This window comes from Mus pahari, chromosome 2 (assembly GCF_900095145.1).
Source record: "Mus pahari chromosome 2, PAHARI_EIJ_v1.1, whole genome shotgun sequence".
In the NCBI taxonomy this organism is placed as follows: Eukaryota; Metazoa; Chordata; class Mammalia; order Rodentia; family Muridae; genus Mus; species Mus pahari.
Window position 1 is genome coordinate 102,263,846 of NC_034591.1, and position 18,314 is coordinate 102,282,159.

Sequence of the window (18,314 nt, forward strand, 5' to 3'; positions counted from 1 at the left end):
AGAGAAAGGAAAGAAAGAAAGAAAGAAAGAAAGAAAGAAAGAAAGAAAGAAAGAAAGAAAGAAAGAAAGAAAGAAAGAAAGAAAGAAAGAAAAGAAAAATCCAGCCCCAACCACCCAAAGCAACAACAATAAAACCTCTGAGTTGTCCTACAGCCTGAGGCCCCTCTGACGGTCGTGTGAAGACTGAACGTTCCTCTCAGATTAATGTTTCTATACATATAAACAAAACTCAAAGGATTTATAAAGAGATTAAAACATGATATCAAAAACCGTTATTATGACTTAGTAATAGATGCACATTTTAATGTATTTATCTATTTACTTATGGTGGGCATGTGTGGGTGTCAGACAACTTTCAGGAATCAGTTCTCTCCTACCATGTGTGTCTTAGGAAGTGAACTCAGGTTGTCACCTGCAGCCCAGGCTGGCCTCAAGCTCACTACATAGCTAAGGATGGACTTAGACTTCTCATCCTCCTATCTCCACCTCCCACATGCTGGTGTATGGACTCCCGAGGTCAGCTAATCTATATGCCTTTTACCTGATTTTTTAAAAGGGAAAAAAAAAAGGAAGACATAGCCATTGAAGTGTCAGGTGCCATCCTTAACCATATAGTGAGCTTGAGGCCAGCCTGGGCTACAGGTGACAACCTGAGTTCAATCTCTAAGACACACATGATGGAAGGAGAGAACTGATTCCTGAAAGCTGTCTGACACCCACAAATACCCCCCTATAAGTAAGTAAATAAATACATTTAAATGTGCATTTTTTTGGTTAAAGTTTATTAATGTAAATACTTTTCATAGTCCATCCACAGCACACACTGTGCTCTGCCTGCTGATCCTTATGAGCCTGGAGATTCAGGTTCAGACTCTCCATCTGCTGAGCTAGAAGTTGGGTTTAATTGGTAAGAGTGCTTCCCTGGTACCCAGGGTGTCCTGGATTAAATCAACAGCATCTAATGGACCAAGAGTGCTGCACGCTAATCCCAGGACTGGGGAGCAGGAGGCAGGAGGGCCAGAAGTTCAAGGTCACACTCCATTATACAGCAAGTTTGAGGCCACTCTGAGGAAATAGGAGATCTCATCTCAAAACAAAGGAACAAACAAACTGCCTCTGTGCTAAGTCTCCTGGGAGTCGGAGGCTAGCCTTGGCTGCATAGTTGAGTGCCAAGCCAGCCTGAGCTACAGACTGAGATTTTGTCTCAAACAGACAAAGGGCTGAGAGTGGGGCTCAGCTGGTAGGACGCTTGCCTTGTGTGCATGAACCCCAGATTCCATCCCCAGCACCACAAAACAAACAAACACCCCAGAATCTGTGCTTAAGCTGCATCTCATGCACTGGGCTGGTGGGTGGGTCCTGCATCCTTTCTTCTTCCTGTGTGAATTTTGTTCTAGATCTCCCAGTCAGGAATCTGCAGGCATCAAGGGGGATGTGATGTGGAAGGGTCACCATTCACCCAGGTGCTTGGAAGTCCCCCAGACTCCCCACCATGCAGCATGCGCGCGCACACACACACACACACACACACACACACACACACACACACACACACGTGTGCAGATCTTACCTACTGCAGGGAAGGGTACAAATCTCTGCACGAGAAGGCGAGTGGCTGGAGTGAACTTGTTTGCTTTCTGAACCAGCACATTAAGGCCCACCTTAGGGAGGAAAGAAAACAGAAGAGGTGCATGATGCTGCAAAGGCTCATGGGTGGGAAGAGTAGAACCAGAGGGACAAGCGGAAGGGGATCCCTCCAACTTCCCTCACACCCCACTCCCAGGTGCAGCCCTTCCGAGGCCAACTGGGCCAACTGAGCCTTCTGGCCTCTAGCCTTTGCTGATCCATTCCCTAGGACCAGCTCTGAAGTCTACAGCCTCTGTCACTTACTAGCAGTGGGGCCCCAGGTAGGTGACTCATTATCCTTTCTCTACGTCACTGTCTGGTGGTAGAAAGAGGTTGGTTATTCCTACCACATTCCAGGCTTGTGATAAGAACATATATAAAAGGCATGAGCTTGGCACACCAGAGGACTCAGAATGTGCAGCCACGAGACAATGCCACCTCTCTCAGGCAGCCAGACCAGTGATCCTGTGTCCTTGGTGCATCTCTCCAAGCACTAATCTTGGCATCCCTGACCCGAGGCCTCTGGGAGAGAAGCACTGCAGGCTTTTTTGTGTGTGCCCAGCACTAAGTGTTGTATCCAATAGCCCAAGGCACATGCTCAGTGAGCTTGTGGCTGTAGAACAGGTACAAGCAGACAACTGGATGGAGCGTTCGACACAGGTGAGAGAGGGTGACTCTGGGGACATGAAGGTGGCTTAGGCTATCAAAAAAGAACCACCTAGAAGCTAGAAGAACAGTGGACATGGAGAGAGAGCAGATACAACCCAGAAATCTTGGTATTCCCAGACTGACGTCTAGCCAGCCCTTCCCTGATGGTCCATCCTGGGGAAAGGAAGCAGTGAGGGCCATGGCAAGATCTGGCCCACATTCAGCCACTTCTGGTGGCTAATCAAGCTACTCTGTGTTCCTAGACTGGCTCTAGATGTGGCCTTTTGGGTTGCTGGGGCTTTGGGAAGCCTCAGGGAGATAGAGTGTCTCTAGTCAAGCAGGACTGGCTGGACCCGGGCACCAGTGGAAGGATATGGGATGAGGGTGTGCCAGCCAATCATCCCCTAGGCAGCCAGCCACTTCGAGCCTGGGCTGTCAGTGCTGCCTGCATATCCTAACTGCCATGCTGATGTTCAGAGCCCTTGTCCTTGTCCCAGGAACTGAATGACAGCTTCTCTATATTTCGGTGATATACCAGGGCCTTTCTGAAGGCCACCAGGCCATCCTGGGTACCGCTCAGACAGATCTTACAGAGTCAGGTATCAGCAGCTCTCTGTTATGAGTGACTCAGAAATGGCCTCTTGAGCACCATAAGTCCAGAGGAAAGGCACAGAGAGCACTGCACACTGTGAAGGAAGACAGTGGACTGTCTAGAGATCTCATGTGTGCTACCGACACTCTTGCTTGCAAGAGTATTTTATATTCTGCTGGGGGATGAAGCTAGGATGCCTGGCATCCTGGGAGTCTGGGCGAGTGTTCTATGAGCTACATCCCAGCTGCCACATGCAATATCTTAACAAAAGCTCCCTTCCACCAAGAACTAGGCTCAGAGAGGACTAGTAACTTTGCCAAGGACAGACAGTTATGTCATGGCAGCTAAAGCTAGGACTTGAACCTCAGGCCTGCTGATTCCAAAACTTCATCCCTGATTTTGCAACTGGCCTCTGTGATAATTAATACCGTTAACTTGACAGACTATAAAATGACCTAGGAAGTAATCCTCTGGGTATGTATGTCTGTAAGGGAGTTTCTAGATTGGGTTAAGCGAGGTAGGGAGAGCTGCCCTAAACATGTGCCAGGGTGCTGGACCACTTAAAAAAGAGAAAGCAGCCTGATACAGTCTTGCTTTTCTTCCTACTGTGGATACAATGTGACTAGCCACCTCCATGTTACCATGCCTTCCCTGCCGTGATACACAGTATCCTCACTATGGTACACAGTATCCTCACTGTGAGCTCCCTTAGGTTGCTCCTTGTAGGTCTTGAATCACAGCAATGGGAACACAACTAGCACAGCCTCCTTCTCAAGAAGCAACAGTCTGGTGCCCCTTAACCACGAACCATGTGCATAACATGGGACCCCTGACAAAGGCCATTAGTGGATGGGGTCCAGGTGATGTGTAAATGGGAGACAGTACCTGACCTGGCGGGTGGCTGAACACATCTTACATCTTACACACAGACAGAAAGATGATGAAGTACTGGAGGCATGGGAAGCAGGAATGGGGGAAGGGAACAAGGAGACCCAAGCTTCTCCAAGGCTGGCAGCCTTCTGAGACTGGGCAGAGCTTGGATGCAGGGGGCTGGGGGTTGGGGAGAGACTAGAGACAATTGCTTATAGCCAACACTGAGACTTTCTGCGCCAACCTGAGGCTGGCCATTCTCCCCACTGGCCACTGTCATAAAGGGGTGACCTAGCTAGTTTGCCACATGCCAAGTGAGAACATGGGGTAGGAAAGAAGGCTGGCCTGAGTCTCCAGTGAGCTCCAGGAAGCTAGTCTTCTCTTTCTTCGGGCCTCTCGCCAGCAGCTCTGACCTAACAGTCACCTGGGAGGCAAGTGGTCACAGAAGGCCTCTTGCCTCCTTCAGGCAGTGGCTGCTGCTGTCCCACAGGTCCTGAGCTTGAACATGGCCATATTAGGAATTCGTGTGCAAATTTCTACCTTGTTTGTTTTCTCCCTCTGCCCAAATGGAGCCCCTGTTTGGTTAATTTCTGTTTTGTAGCTTATTTGGAGGCTGTTAAGGCAGACCCCGGGGGACTCTCGGCAATGGCTGTTCATATCTCATTATCTTCCCTGAACCTGATTATTAGTTCTGATTCTTCTGATCGCTAGCTGCTGTTCGCGATGCGTTGTGTGCCATTAATGCCAGCTGGTTCCCTTAAACAGGACCTGCCATGCCAGAGAAAACGAGCTGGCATTCCGAGCCTCCAGCCACTTGGCTTTTTAATTTTAATGGGCTCCACCAAATGTTCCAGGCCAAAGGACCCTGAGAAACAAGAACAGACGGGCTTCAGTCCCCTGAACTGCAGCCCTCCCTGGGATCCTTCCCAGGCTGTCCCTGTCCAAGGTTCCGGGGGCACGATGGCTGGGCATTGAGTAGGTGACAGTAAGTGGCCGTTTGTCTCCTCTATGTCTTTGGCACATACCCCAGGCGCGTTGCTAGTGGGTGGGTGAGGCAGCCATATTGCGTCCTAGTGAACTCCCAACTCTGCATGGACCTTTCTCTTCACTTTGTGGTCCCCAGATCCCTATTGGGTATGTTGGTTTATTTTCAGATAGATATGTGTTTCATGCTAGATTTCATTACAGACATGTGGGGTATGCTAGCTTTTTATGCTTTTGTTTTTTACGCTTTATTGTATTTGTTGTTTCAAGACATGCTTTCATGTAGCCCAACATGGCCTCAAAGTAGCTGAAGATGACTTTGAGCTCCTGATCCACCAGCCTCTACTTCCTAAGGGCTAGATTACAAATGTACCACCACACCTGGTTTAGTCAGTGCTAGGGACTAAAACCAGATCTTTGAACACGTATTCAACAAACTGAGCCACAGCCCTGGTCAAAGAGGCCTGCTAGGGCTCTACTCTACCTTAAAAAAAAAAAAGACTAGCATTAAAAATGTTTAATTTCATTTCATTTTTATTTATTCATTTATGTTTTTAGACAAGATCTCACCAAGTAGCTCTGGCTACAAAAATCTGCCTGTCTCTAGAATGCTGGGATTAAAGGTGTGTGCCACCATGCCTGGTGAATTTTGCTCTTAATCTTTAATTCTGTGTGTGTGTGTGTGTGTGTGTGTACATGCACACATGTGCACATGAGTTCAGATGACTGTGGAGGCCAGAAGAGGACATCAGATCCTTGAAAGATGGCCTTAGAGGCAGTTGTGAGGAGCCTGATTTGGGTGCTAGGAACTGAATTTTAGGCCTCTGTCAGAGCCATATGTGTTCTTACCTGCTGAGCCACCTCTCTAGCCCTAAATTCTAAATTTCATGCTGCACACAGGAACAGCATGTGACAGGAGCTCTGTGACACAAAACCTTTAGTGTCATTAGCTACATAGCCAACAGCAACCTTGCTTCTGCAAGGCCTTCAGAGAGATCCCAGGCGGGCTGATGCTAAAGCCATCTCTCTTCTTATCTGCTATGTCCTTCCTCAAGCTGGACACGCAACAACTTGGAGACAGCTCTGTTGGGACAGGCCTTAGCACAGCACCTTTACAGCTTCCACCCCACCCCAGGGAAGGTTGTCTAATTCGGTCTCACCTTTGCCCAGGCATCTGCCCCTGCTACCAGCTGGAAGGCTCCTTCCTATCTTTGTAAATTTGACTCCAGTCTGGTCTACATAGTGAATTCTAGGCCAGCCAGGGCTACTTGGTGAGATCATGTCTAAAAACATAAATAAGTAAAAATGAAATGAAATTAAACATTTTTAATTCGAGTCTTTTTCTAAAAGGTGGACTGGAGCCCTAGCAGGCCTCTTTGACCAGGGCTGTGGCTCAGTTGGTAGAGGACTTCCCTAACCTGCTTGAAAATCTTGGTTCAGTCCCCGCACTGACTAAACCAGGCGTGCTGGCACCTCTGTAACCTAGCCCTTAGGAGGCAGAGGCTGGAGGATCAGGAGGCCAGAGTCCTTTCAGCTGCTTTGAGGCCATCTTGAAAGCTCATTTTGAAACAACAAAAACAATAAAGCAAGCCAGGCGTGGTGGCGCATGCCTTTAATCCCAGCACTCGGGAGGCAGAGGCAGGCAGATTTCTGAGTTCGAGGCCAGCCTGGTCTACAAAGTGAGTTCCAGGACAGCCAGGGCTATACAGAGAAACCCTGTCTCGAAAAAACAAAAACAAAAACAAAAACACCCCCAAAACCCAATAAAGCATAAAACAAAAGATCCTGATGAGATTTCTTCCTGGACAGGAGCTTCTCAAGGCCCACAGGGAAGCCACCCAAGCCTCAACCACTTGTCCTGTTCCCAGGCATCTTGATTGTAGCTCTTCTGTCTCTACTTGTGCTCACCCCTGTGACCTCACTCCCTACTGACCTATAGGTACCTCCCATGATCCTGGTCTCCCCACCCCCACCCCAGGGCCTCTGAGCACTGTTCCTGCCAGGCCTCGCTTTCAACCTAAATATCAGACCATCTCTCTGCCTCAAGGTGCTCCCCTAACGGTTTCTGGAAGAGCCTGGAACTGGAACTTTATGTGGTGTCTGTGTGTGTGTGTGTGTGTGTGTGTGTGTGTGTGTGTGTGTATGTGTGTGTGTGTGTATGCATGCACACACATGCATGTGCACTTATGTGTGAGTAGCTGTGGAAGCCAGAAGCGGGCCTTGGAGCTAGAGTCACAGAAAGTTGTGAACTGCCCCAACGTGGAAATCAAACTCTGGTGTCTAGAGGAGCAGCATGTGTTCTTAACCAATGAGCCACTTCTCAGGCGCCACGCATGGCTTTGGATGTGGACTATGAAATCAACTGCAAGCCTGCAAGATGGGAAAGCAAGCACTTTCACCAACTGAGCTAGCCCCAGCCCAAGGAAGGCCAAAGCTAGCCCCAGCCCAAGGAAGACCAGAGCTACCCCCCAGCCCAAGGCCAGAGCTTTCTTCCATGTATCTGTCGGTCTCCAAGGACATATGTGTTTGCCCTTTTACACATCTCTGAACGAAAATAATAAATGCATCTGATAACTGAAAAAAGAAGAAAAGAAAGCCATGTCTCCCAGCAGACGCTGAGTAGAGGGCCCGGGCCCAGGGCTTGTCTTTCTCACCTACCCACTGAGTTCTCAGTGTGTGGTAAAATGAGTCTGGACTTTGTGATGCTTCTAAAATAAATCAAAGTGAATGTTGTCTGAGGCATGAAGGCAAACGAAAGCCTTGCAAAGCGCTGCATCTGCCTTTGCAAACACTGCACTTGCCTAGGTCTGTGGGTTACCTGAGTTGCTCATTATACTCAACTAGGGGAGGAGGCACCAGAGGTCATCAGAGCGTCAAAGCCCACCAGACTGAACCAGGGGGCTGAGCAGAAGGTAGCTGGGTAGGAAGGTGGGGGAGAAGGGAAGAGGGCTCTGCAGAGACACGACCATGCAACACTGGGTTGTCTGCAAGGTTCTGTGAGCTCTGCAGCACCTGCCAGTAGAGTCTAAGTGGTTCTGAAGAACGGAGAAGGAGGCATACTGGCAGGAGAGATGGCTCGAGATCAGACCTTAGACTTCTCTTGGGTGATTGGACAATAGTGTGCACAAACGATCCAGCATTTGTGTGGGTCCCAGAAGGCAAAGGGTGGGTCAGGAAGTCACTGAAGTACCACAAATACCCACCAGAGGGCACAGCTTTGTAAACTAAACCTGGCTACCTAGTGGGGGTCAAATGTCTTCTGGCCTCAGCCAGCCTGTTGTTTGGCAATGAGCTCAGGGGTAAAAGAGCAAAGATGAATGGGCTAGTTAGTCAACAGCCATTGCTCCTGTCACCTTCAGCTGAGTCTGAGGGACTTATCTGCTAGGCCAGGGGTCAGGCCTAACGCCTGAACTGTGTTTGATAGGGACCAGTGTGCTGGCTGCAGGGAACATTAGACCCTCTTCCTCCCAAGCATGGATTCAGGGCTGCTACCCAAATCTGACTGGCCACTGCAGCGCCATCTGCAGGCTTCTGGAACACTTCAGATTCAGCTGCTGGGTCTGCCATGGCTCCTCCAACCCAGAAGACCATCGATCGCCTGCACCAGGATTCATGGGTGCCACTGTGCCCCAGCTACCCTGGGAACCCTGAGGAGAACAGAAGGGCCTGGCTATGCCCTTTGCCGCACGGCCAGCCAGATGTTGTCTTACAGGAGGCAGGGCGTGCTTTGGATCACAATACTGACTTAATGTTGGCCAGAAGATAGAGGTCCAAGTATGAAGGTCGGTGGTAGATCTAAAAGCTACCACTAATCTCCATTGTTCATGGGGTGCTTGTGGGGGGGGGACCTGCCTACCAAGGGAACAGTAACATTTTCTCCCATCTAGAAGCTAAAACGTTGCTTAGTTTTCCCCATCTCAGCAAACCCTCGCAGGAGCGCGATGACAAAAGGACCTCTATTAACAGAAGTGTGTGAATAAACCTGGGCTGCAGTACGCTGGTTCGGGGCTCTTGGCTCCAGTCTGTGCTCAGTTTCCCCATCTGTAAAATGGAGCTGAACTAGCATAGTGCCAGCACTCTGTAAGGACTGGCCATTGTTACTGCTTGAGTGGCTGATTACGAATCTGACCATCAGAGGCATGTAGAGGTGCCAGCAAGCAATGAGAAACAGAAGGCCTCCCAGGCCTCTCCCCGCAGACAAACGCTGCATCCGACACAGAAAGGACCTCTCGGGGGAAAGGAGGTCTGCATTGTTCCTGAAGGAAAAGCCACTGCAGCTAAGGCATGGCTGCAGAGGAAAGAACTGATCGGGGACAGGACATGGAGGTATCTCTATCATCAGACCCCAGCAACCTCTGGCCAGTCACACAAGATGTCAGCCCTGAGCCTTCCTCCCCAACCCCTCCCCATCCCTACCCAGGAACAAGCGGTCAGTGGATTGCCTCTGCCACCTCTGAGTTCTGCCTAAGACCCTGCAGTGACCATCTGGGATTCCTGGTGTAGTATTCCTGGCCCCGATGACTGCTGCCATCCACTACCGTTACCATCAGCGCTACTCTCTGCATGGCAGACACACTTCTGAGTGTCTAGAATCTGTCCCCATCATTCTGCGTGCCACTGTATCTGCTGTGCCCTCTCTCTGGGACATCTAGCCCTGCCTTCTGTTGGCTTCTCCATCTGTCCCATGTGTCAGCCCTGTGACCGAGTGTGACACCTCAGGGGCAGCGCCACCATGGCTCTGACTGCCTCAAGGCTCACCACTCACCCTCCCAGCATCCTTGAAAGCTCTTTCAGGCTACAGCCCAGGCTCCTGCAGAGTGTCCGGCCCATCACGGACCTGGCAGCAGGAGCCAGGAGCCTGCCTGATCTCTCTCTTCACAGAGATAGTGGTGGCCAGCCCAGAAGCCTCCATGCAAACTCCAGAACAAAAACACAAAGGAGACAGAGAGAGGTTTCCTTTGTTAAAAGACAGCAAACTGTTAGGTTTTCAAAAATAACTTAAGACGGGATTTCTTTTTTATTCTAAAGCAAGAGCCCCAGACATTGCCAAATCTATTTAGGGGGGCCCCAGAGAGGCTTCTCACCCCAACAATCCTGGGCCCAGCATGAGGCTTCATTTGGGGGAATGCCTGATTGGTGTGGGGGTGCTGGTGGCCAAGGCCAAGCAAGGGTTCTTCTGAAAGAGAGAGGGGGCTCTGCAGACCCCACAGAGGAGGCTGCACCTCAGCTCAGCTTCGGCTCTGGGACCGGCTCTCAGCCCATCAGGCGCCATCCAGCCACCTGCTTGTAGGGACTCGTTTTAATTAATGCCAGAACTGGGCCAACCACTGGGGCCGTGACACTTGTTTGCAGGTCATCTGCTCCTAACAGGCTCGCCCTGGGAGGGGATTTGTCTCTAATTGAAGCCGAAATCAGTTAATGAGGCCGCAGGGCCTGGGGTTCCAGAGAACAAGGGAGAGGAAAATAAAATCAAGCCTCTGTCTTTGGCAGTTTTGTGATTTATACACACAAAAGAAAAGAAAGCAAGCTGCCGATTTTCCAAGTCAGGAACTCCACTCCATCTGCCCGAGTGAGCCCCTCGCTGTATGAAGTCGTCAGGCAGAGGGGCATGACACTGCTGGGCTCAGGCTCCCGGAGAGGAGAGGAGGGGCCTCTCAAGGCCAGCGATCAATCAGAGGCCTAATTAATAGGTATTTATGGCACAGGACTCTATGGTTCCCTCTGTGGGGTATGAGACAGATGCCTGTCCCTAGCTAACTTGTAATCCAAATGGGGACAATGAGAGGACAGGGTGTGACTGAGAGGGGGAAGAAGGAGAATTTTCTGGGACTTGGGTCAAGAAAAATCTCCTGGGGGAGGGGGGATCTGGAAGTAAGCAAAGAAGAGGAAGCAGAGGGTGTCTCCACCGGTACAAGCCCCAAGTTCCAAGTGACTGCTGCTGTCTATGTTCCTCCGCCAAGCAGTCCGAGTGAAGTACAGACCTGGAAAGTGTTGGGATGGAGTGAATGGGACCCCACCATTGGAAGGATCCTGAGGGCTGGAACTCAGAGAGACCAGAGTTTTCCTAAGTTGAATTCCTGAGCCACATGCTCAGTGGGAAGGTACCAGGGTTAGGACCTTTCGCTCAAGCCCTTCCTGTGCTGCACTCTCCTCCCAGGTCCTTCTGCTTCATCAGAGCGTCTCTAGGAAGGGAAAGCTGTTGATGCGCCTGAGCCAGGGAGGCTCTGAACCCCTCTTGAATTACAGAGTAAGAGGGTGGGGAAGGAGCCCTTTCCCCTCTCGGGAGCTCAGGCCTCAGCCCGGCAGAGTCAAGCTGCCCCAGTTTATCTGACTCTCAAACCAAGTTCCATCCGGGGTTGCCAGTCTACCGGGCAGATTGGCAGTTTCTCCACAGTGAGCCGTCTACACAGGTCTGGCTGCATATGGCTTCTAACGGGCAGCAAGGCATTCAGGGAACGAATGAGATACCAGGCACAAAAAGGGATGCCCCACTTTCACTTGGAGGTGGCTTGGTCTACGTGGGAGTAAAATAAAAGGGGCTGCGTGAGGACAGCCCCAAAGCTCTGCCTTGGAAGAGCAGCGGTAGCAATGACTGGGTAGGATGAATGGCTTCCCATCACACAGTGTGTACAGTCACTGTTAGTGATGGAAAAGATAAGGGAAGGGGTGTTATCAAAAGATGTGTACATGTGAATTCTTTCATTGTATTGAGTTGTGTTTTCTTTTCAAATTTTTTTTTAAAAAATGGTGTGTGTGCATGCGTGCATGTGTGTGTGTGTGTGTGTGTGTGTTGCCTGTATGTATGTGTACTATGTATGTGCAGCACCTGCAGAGGCCAGAAGAGAGCGTCAGATCCCCCTGGAACTGGGGTTACAGATAATTGTGAGCCTCCACATGGGCACTGGGAACCAAACCCAGGTCCTCTGGAAGAACAAACAGCCAGTGCTTCTGACTATCAAGCTATCGTTTTCTGTTAAGACAGGGTCCCATGTAGCCCAGGCTGGACTCAAACTCACTATATACCTGGGATGACTTTGAGCTTCTGATCCTCCTGCCTCCACCAGAAGTGCGGGTACAGGTCTGGACCACCACGACTTATTTTATGTGGTGCTGGGGACTAAAACCAGATCGCTGTGCATGCCAGACAAGCCCTCCGCCAGCTGAGCTGCGTTCCCAGCCCTGATGTGTGCTCCTCCTTTTCCCAACAATTCATGCTTTTGTTGTGTTACTCGTGGCAGAGAGGGCAGTTGGGAAAGGCACTTTGCCCTCAAGAGTTTGTTGTAGGAAGCCGCTCCCTCGGAGATCCGGAAAGTGCCATACATTCAAGGTTAGGACAGGTTCCGAGGCTCTGGCCGGGGCCCACACCCTCTCTGCTGTCTGCTTGCTGTCCCCACCTGAGAACCATCAGTCCCACTTTTATTCAGGCAACTTCCAAACTCCTATAACAAATTCCAGCAAAGGCTCAACTTGAAGAGCTTTCTAAGCCTTCCGGGAAGGCAGCCGAGTGACCCTCCAACCAAGCCTGAAGAGACTGCATAGAGGCAGTTCCATCCCCAGTTCACTGGAAGCCAACAGCCTTCTCTAAGAGCCAAGACCAAGAAAACCACACACAGTCTTTACTCAGGGAACATCAAGCTGCAGATGGTTGCTGTCCAAGGGTCCCTAGATCAGTCAGGGAGAGGAAATTCATGAGTCTGGATCCAGGAAGTTTAGAAACGGTGAACTGGAACCGTAGACAGCCATAGACTGTGCACCAGAGGCTGCTCTGAGGAAAATGCTGTACCAGGAAGAGAAACAGCAAAGCTGCTCTAAATGGAGTGCTGGGTGCAGGGACAGACAGGGATAGATGGCCGGCCCTCCCTGCCCTGAACTCCACACCTCCATCCTCCCCAACACCCTGGAATACCAATTTGTGTTCTTCCTATCAGAGCCTCTTCTCTGCGTAGAAAAACATCTGGGCATCCCCTTACAGCCCCCATTCCCCACAGACTGGCCTACCCTGAAGCAGGGTAGGAGTTACTCACAGCAATGGAAACAGCACTGATGACAGCTCCCAGGTAGCCCTGGATGAACTTGGATGCAGGTGAAGGCTGGAAGACAGGCAGAAAGGTAGACATACTCGTGTCCAAAGCTTCCGTGTCCTACTCTGGCCAGCAAGAAGCAGTCCCTTGGGAAGCCAAAGGGGCAGGCCTCCCTCAGCAATCTTTAAAGCAGACTATACAAGGCAGGCGGGGGCAGGTATAGCTGGGCCCCTTTACTTCTGCCCTGTTCTAAAAAGATCTGAGCAGACGCTGCTGGCTGTGTCCAGGCTGTTCAGGGTATCATCCAGGAGGGCTGTGTTGTAAGCAGGTGTTTTAGCCTGGCACACTGTCTCACCAGCTACAGTCTAGCCGGCTCTTACAGCCCCCTCAGCCCAGGACTCGGGGCATCACTGCCAATGTGTTACTGTTACTGTTACCCAGTAGTCCCATGGAAGAAAAGATCTCAAGTCCCAACATTAAAAAAAAAAGAAAAGAAAAGAAAGAAAGAAAACCTGAAGAACCTATCTCTTTTACAATTGCAGTTCGGGGTTAGCTGTTTATAAGGTTACAGGAAGTAACTGCGTGGCGCCATATTGGTGAAACCTCCCAGAGTCTAGATATGCAGGGTTAGACGAAGGGGCATCCTTAGAGTCTCTGGTCCTCCAAATTCCTACTGCAAAGGCCTGCTCCCAACTCTGCTCTCTTTGCCACTGGTGGAAATTACTAAGAACAACCCCTCAGAGGGGAACCCAGATTCCTCCGGATGTGAGGTTGGGCCAGAAGGAAAGGTGGCCTTGTCACAGGTCAGCCTGTGTGATCAGTAACCTAGGAGCTGGGGACACTGAGCTGGCTTCTGGGTAAGCTTAGGGGAACTTAGTCCTCAGGAGGCTGATACCATCTGAGTGCAGCAGCTTCTCTAGCCGAGCCAGGAAGCCAGCAGAATCAACTGCTACAGACCTTTGTCTTACCTGCCTCCCGCAGGCCCTCCCCAGAGGCTTCCGCTGACCCATGCCAGGCAAGCTGAGTGTTTCATGCCCATAGGGATGGCAGCATGAGCAAGCACCCAAAGAAGGTGGTGCTCAGATGCAATGTCGGAGTGCTTGGCTTGGCATGGCATGGCAGAGAGGATGGCCAGGTCACTCCCACGTAAACTCCCACGTAAACCAGGTCTCTCCCCGGGCAGAGAGGGCAGCGGGACTCACCTTGGTAGCATTGCGGTTTGCATAGTTGACACAGGCGTTATGGCTCTGGTTCAGCCACTGAGGGCAACAAGGAGAGAAGTGAGGGAAGTCGGGTCACCTCCATGGAAGACCCCACCTCCACTCCTGCCAGAAGTCATGGGAAACTGCTCTATATGTATACAGAGATGGGGACCCTGAGGTGACTTCTGGGTGAGCTGGTGTGGGGGATACAGCACTCAAGATGCTGATACTGCTAGGCTGCAAGGTCTGAATATGAGAACTGTCCCAGAGGAATCCAGAAGGTAGAAGAATTCACCTCCTACACAGCCTCCTCGATTTGACCCCTCTTTACCTGGCAGAAGCTCTGTCAGAACCAAAAGGTGTTTCTTGCTGGTTAGCAAGACCAGCTTTGGGGTAGGCCGGTATCAGAAAGAGGCTATAGGCCTCTGGTCACTGACATGGGTCAAGCAACCAACAGATAGAATGAATTGCCACTCATAGCCATCATGTTCCAGATGAGGGTACCTGGCTCCCTCCTCACCTCCATCTGAAGGTTAAAGGGATACAGAATGGCTGGCATCACACTGAGGTTCAGCAGAATCAAGGTTTTTGGTAGTTTATGGGTAAGTGCTAGGAGCACTTGACCCAGGGGCCTGAATGAAGCAGGAGACAATGAGGGGGGAAAGTTTCATGCCAGTGTGTGTGTGTGTGTGTGTGTGTGTGTGTGCGCGTGTGTGCACACGCGTGCACACACACACACATCTGTTCTTTCAGGGGCCCTCTGCGCAGACTCTTACCTGCCAGAAGACAGTGGATGCCAGCGTCTGGTTAGGCAAGAGAAGTCCCACCACCTAGGGAAGCAAGAGGGGTAGGAGGTTGAAGAAGGCAAGAGAGATGCCCAATGCTTTTGGTTTTTTTTTTTTTTTTTTTTTGAGACAGTCTCATTATATCCAGACTGACCTGCAGTGCACTATGAAGCCCAGGCTGAATTTGAAACCATAAAAACCTTCACCTTGGCCTGTTGAGTACTGGGATTACAGCTGTGTAGCACCACCCTAGGAGTTTGCAAAGCAAAAGTATACAGCCATGGACAAGGGGGGACTGGAACCGTATGGACACTGGGGAGAAAAACGAACTGCAGAACTACATCACCATGCAATCCTGTATATATCAAAGGAAAACGTAGCTGTCTGCCCCCACACACACACGCACATGCACACGCACACGCACATACACACATACACACACACACACAAACACAGAGCATCTATAGTTAGGATTAGCTGTTTTGTGGATTTTTATGAAAGTAATTCTAGACTAGCTTCTCATAGTCTTACACTTCTGCCTTCTCCTTAACAATGGATTTTATTTATTTCCATAATTGGAGGGAGCAATAAAAACAAGCAAGCAAACAAAAGGAATCCTGTCCCTTCTCCTCGGGTAGACTGAACACTTGTCATATAGGATATTTGTGAAAACTAAATAATCTCAAAGTCCTTCAAGGGATTCATACATAGAATTTTTGGAAATGTGTCTTCACTAAGCCTCCATCCAAAGAAAACTGACAGAACAACTGGGACACAGAGTTTAATAAGCAGTGGTTTCCATGGGAGATAAACTGTCCCCTGGGGTCATGTGCTAAAGGCTGAGTTGGCGAGGGCACTATGAAGCCCATCCCTGAGTTCTTAGGTGGCACAGCCCAATGGAGGAAGTAATTCTCGGGGACAGCACCTTTAAGGCATGTCCTATCTTCAGGCACTTCCCCTCATGCACGGTCTCTGTCTCCTGTCCACCATGAGGTGAGCTGCTTTGTTCCATCATGGACGTGCTCCCTGCCAGTGCTCTGCCTCTTCTCAGGCCTACAAGCAACAGAACCAAGTGACCATGGTCCGAAGCCTCTGAAACCATGAGCCAAATGGCTTCTCCTTTGCACTGCGTTTTGTTACAGCATGGGAGGCTAACATATTGAGTGAATGAACGAATAAACAAATACACGAAGTATGGCTTTACACCATCATGCCTCAAACCCAAATAGCACCTGGAATCTAGACCTGCTGGTTACCTTTTAAAGAATATTTATTATTTATTTATGTGTATGTGTTTCTGTGAATGGAGGCCAGAAGAAGGCATGGGATGCCCCAGAACTGAAGTTATAGGGGTTTGTGAATGGCTTAATGGGTGCTGGGAACTGAACTGAGGTCCTCTGGCAGAGGAATACGTGCTCTTAACCACTAAGCCAGTGGTTCCCAACCTTCCTAGTACTGCAACGCTTTAATACAGTACCTCACATTGTGGTGGCCCCCAACCATAATGTTATTTTTGTTGTTACTTCATAACTGCAATTTTGCGACTGTGATGAATGGTGATGTAAATATCTGTGTTTTCCGATGGTCTTAGGTGACCCTTGTGAAAGGGTCATTCAACCTCAAACGGGTCACAACCTACAGGTTGAGAACCACTGCATTAAGCCATCTCTAAACACACACACACACACACACACACACACACACACACACACGCACGCATGCACTTTTTAAAACAGTCTTATGTGCCCTACTTTGGTCTTGTACTTGCTGTGTAGCTGAGGATAATCTTGAACTTCCCTCTCCTGTGTCTACCTCCCAAGTGCTAGGATTTCAGGAAACAACCATGCTTGGGTGCTGTGGTGGATTGAATATGCTCAGCCCAAGGGAAATGGCACTGTCAGGTCTTGTCTTGTGGAATAGGTGCGGCCTTGTAGGAGAAAGTGTGTCCCTGTGTAGGCAGGCTTTGAGGGCTCCTAGGCTCAAGTTCTGCCCAGTACAGAAGAGAGCCTCATCCTGGCGGCCTTTGGATCAAGAAGTAGAACTCCCAGTCGGCTCCTTCTCCAGCACCATGTCTGCCTGGACACTCCCATGTTTCCTGCCATGATGATAATGGACTGAACCTCTGAAACCAGCCCCAATTAAATGTCCTTTATAAAAGTTGCCTTCGTCATGGTGTCTCTTCACAGCAATAAAACCCTAACTAAGACAGGTGCTGAGGGTTTTGTGTATGCCAAGCAAGCGTTGAGCTACATACATCTTCAGCCCTAAGTGTGTGTGTGTGTGTGTGTGTGTGTGTGTGTGTGTGTGTGGTGACTGAATGACACCAAGGTTCATGCATTTAGAGGTCAGAGGATAACTTTTAGGAGTCAATTCTCACTTTCCATCTTCTTTTGAGTAAGGTCTCTCTTGTCTCTGTCCCTGCATTGGACACTCCAGGCCAACTAGCCCACGAGCTCTGAGCTATTCTCCTGCCTCCACTTCCCATCTCACTATGGAGATGGTTAGGTTATAGATGCACATGCAGTCTCCAGCTTTTTACATGGGTTCTGTGGATCCAGACTGGAGGAGCCGAACACGGGTCATCAGGCTAGCGCAGCATGGGCTTCACCCACTGACTCGTCGCCCTGGCCCTTCTGCTCTGTTTTGAGACACAATCTAACAGCGCATGGTTCTGACCTTCCTATGCAGCTGAGGATGATCTTGAATTCATAATCCTCCTGCCTCTACTTCACACATCCCGGGCTTACCGGCATGTACCTGGCTGGTCTTGACACTGGGCATCAAGGGCTTGTGTGAGTCTCTTAAGTTTACCTTTAGAGTGTTTGTGTGCAAAACAACATCTATCGAGCACAGCTACATATGGGGAAAATGTGCACAGCCATCCACATATTGACTTATTTATTATTCCTGTAGATAAAATGGCTCTTTGGCAAGAATTTCTGCAAGGAACAAGTATAAACATTCAATACTATGCAATAAATCAAACTCTAGACATCCTTAGCAGCATTAGTAAATCATGTTTTAAACATTAAAATGTTTTAAAACAGCAAACACACACGCACATTTATACTTATTGGCCCATATCAGTTTGAATAAAATTACAGAATGCAAAGCTCCATTCCTCAGCTCCAAGAGGAGCTACGCAATGGATTTTTTTCCTTCCAGAGTGAAATCTCTACTGGATTCTTTTGTGCAGTGGCCACAATGAACTGAAATCCAGTCAGGAGACCTTGGGTCTCAATGGCAGCTCTAGCCTTGTGCTCTTGGATGCCTCCTGGAGTTGGACCTTTCTATCCTATAAGGAAAAGGACTGACCCTGAAGATCCTAGCTCAATTCCACATACCCCCACCCCAGTGGGTGTTGTCCATGTGTGTATGGGGTATATATTTGTGCATACATGTGTGTGTGTGTGTGTGTGTGTGTGTGTGCATGTGGAAATTGTAGAGTGTATTCCTCAATCACCTTCCATCTGTATTCATTACATTTTTATTTTAATTTTTTTCCTGCCCTGCTCTCTCTAGCCCCATTCACTCTGGCCCTGCTCTGCTCATATTTATTTCATATATGTGGGTACTCTGTCACAGT

The 18,314-nt window shown here is 49.6% G+C and overlaps 1 protein-coding gene across 1 annotated transcript in view; it reads right to left on the reverse strand.

The window, feature by feature from the left end:
- The window catches only part of Sfxn5 (sideroflexin 5), a 120,163-nt gene that overhangs the window by 41,773 nt on the left and 60,076 nt on the right, over positions 1–18,314 (reverse strand). The window contains exons 7-10 of the mRNA XM_021190359.1: positions 14,720–14,773; positions 13,944–14,000; positions 12,745–12,810; positions 1,571–1,661 (exon numbers count right to left, since the gene is read on the reverse strand). Coding sequence (XP_021046018.1) covers positions 1,571–1,661; positions 12,745–12,810; positions 13,944–14,000; positions 14,720–14,773 — 268 coding nt within the window. The remainder of the gene's footprint in view (positions 1–1,570; positions 1,662–12,744; positions 12,811–13,943; positions 14,001–14,719; positions 14,774–18,314) is intronic.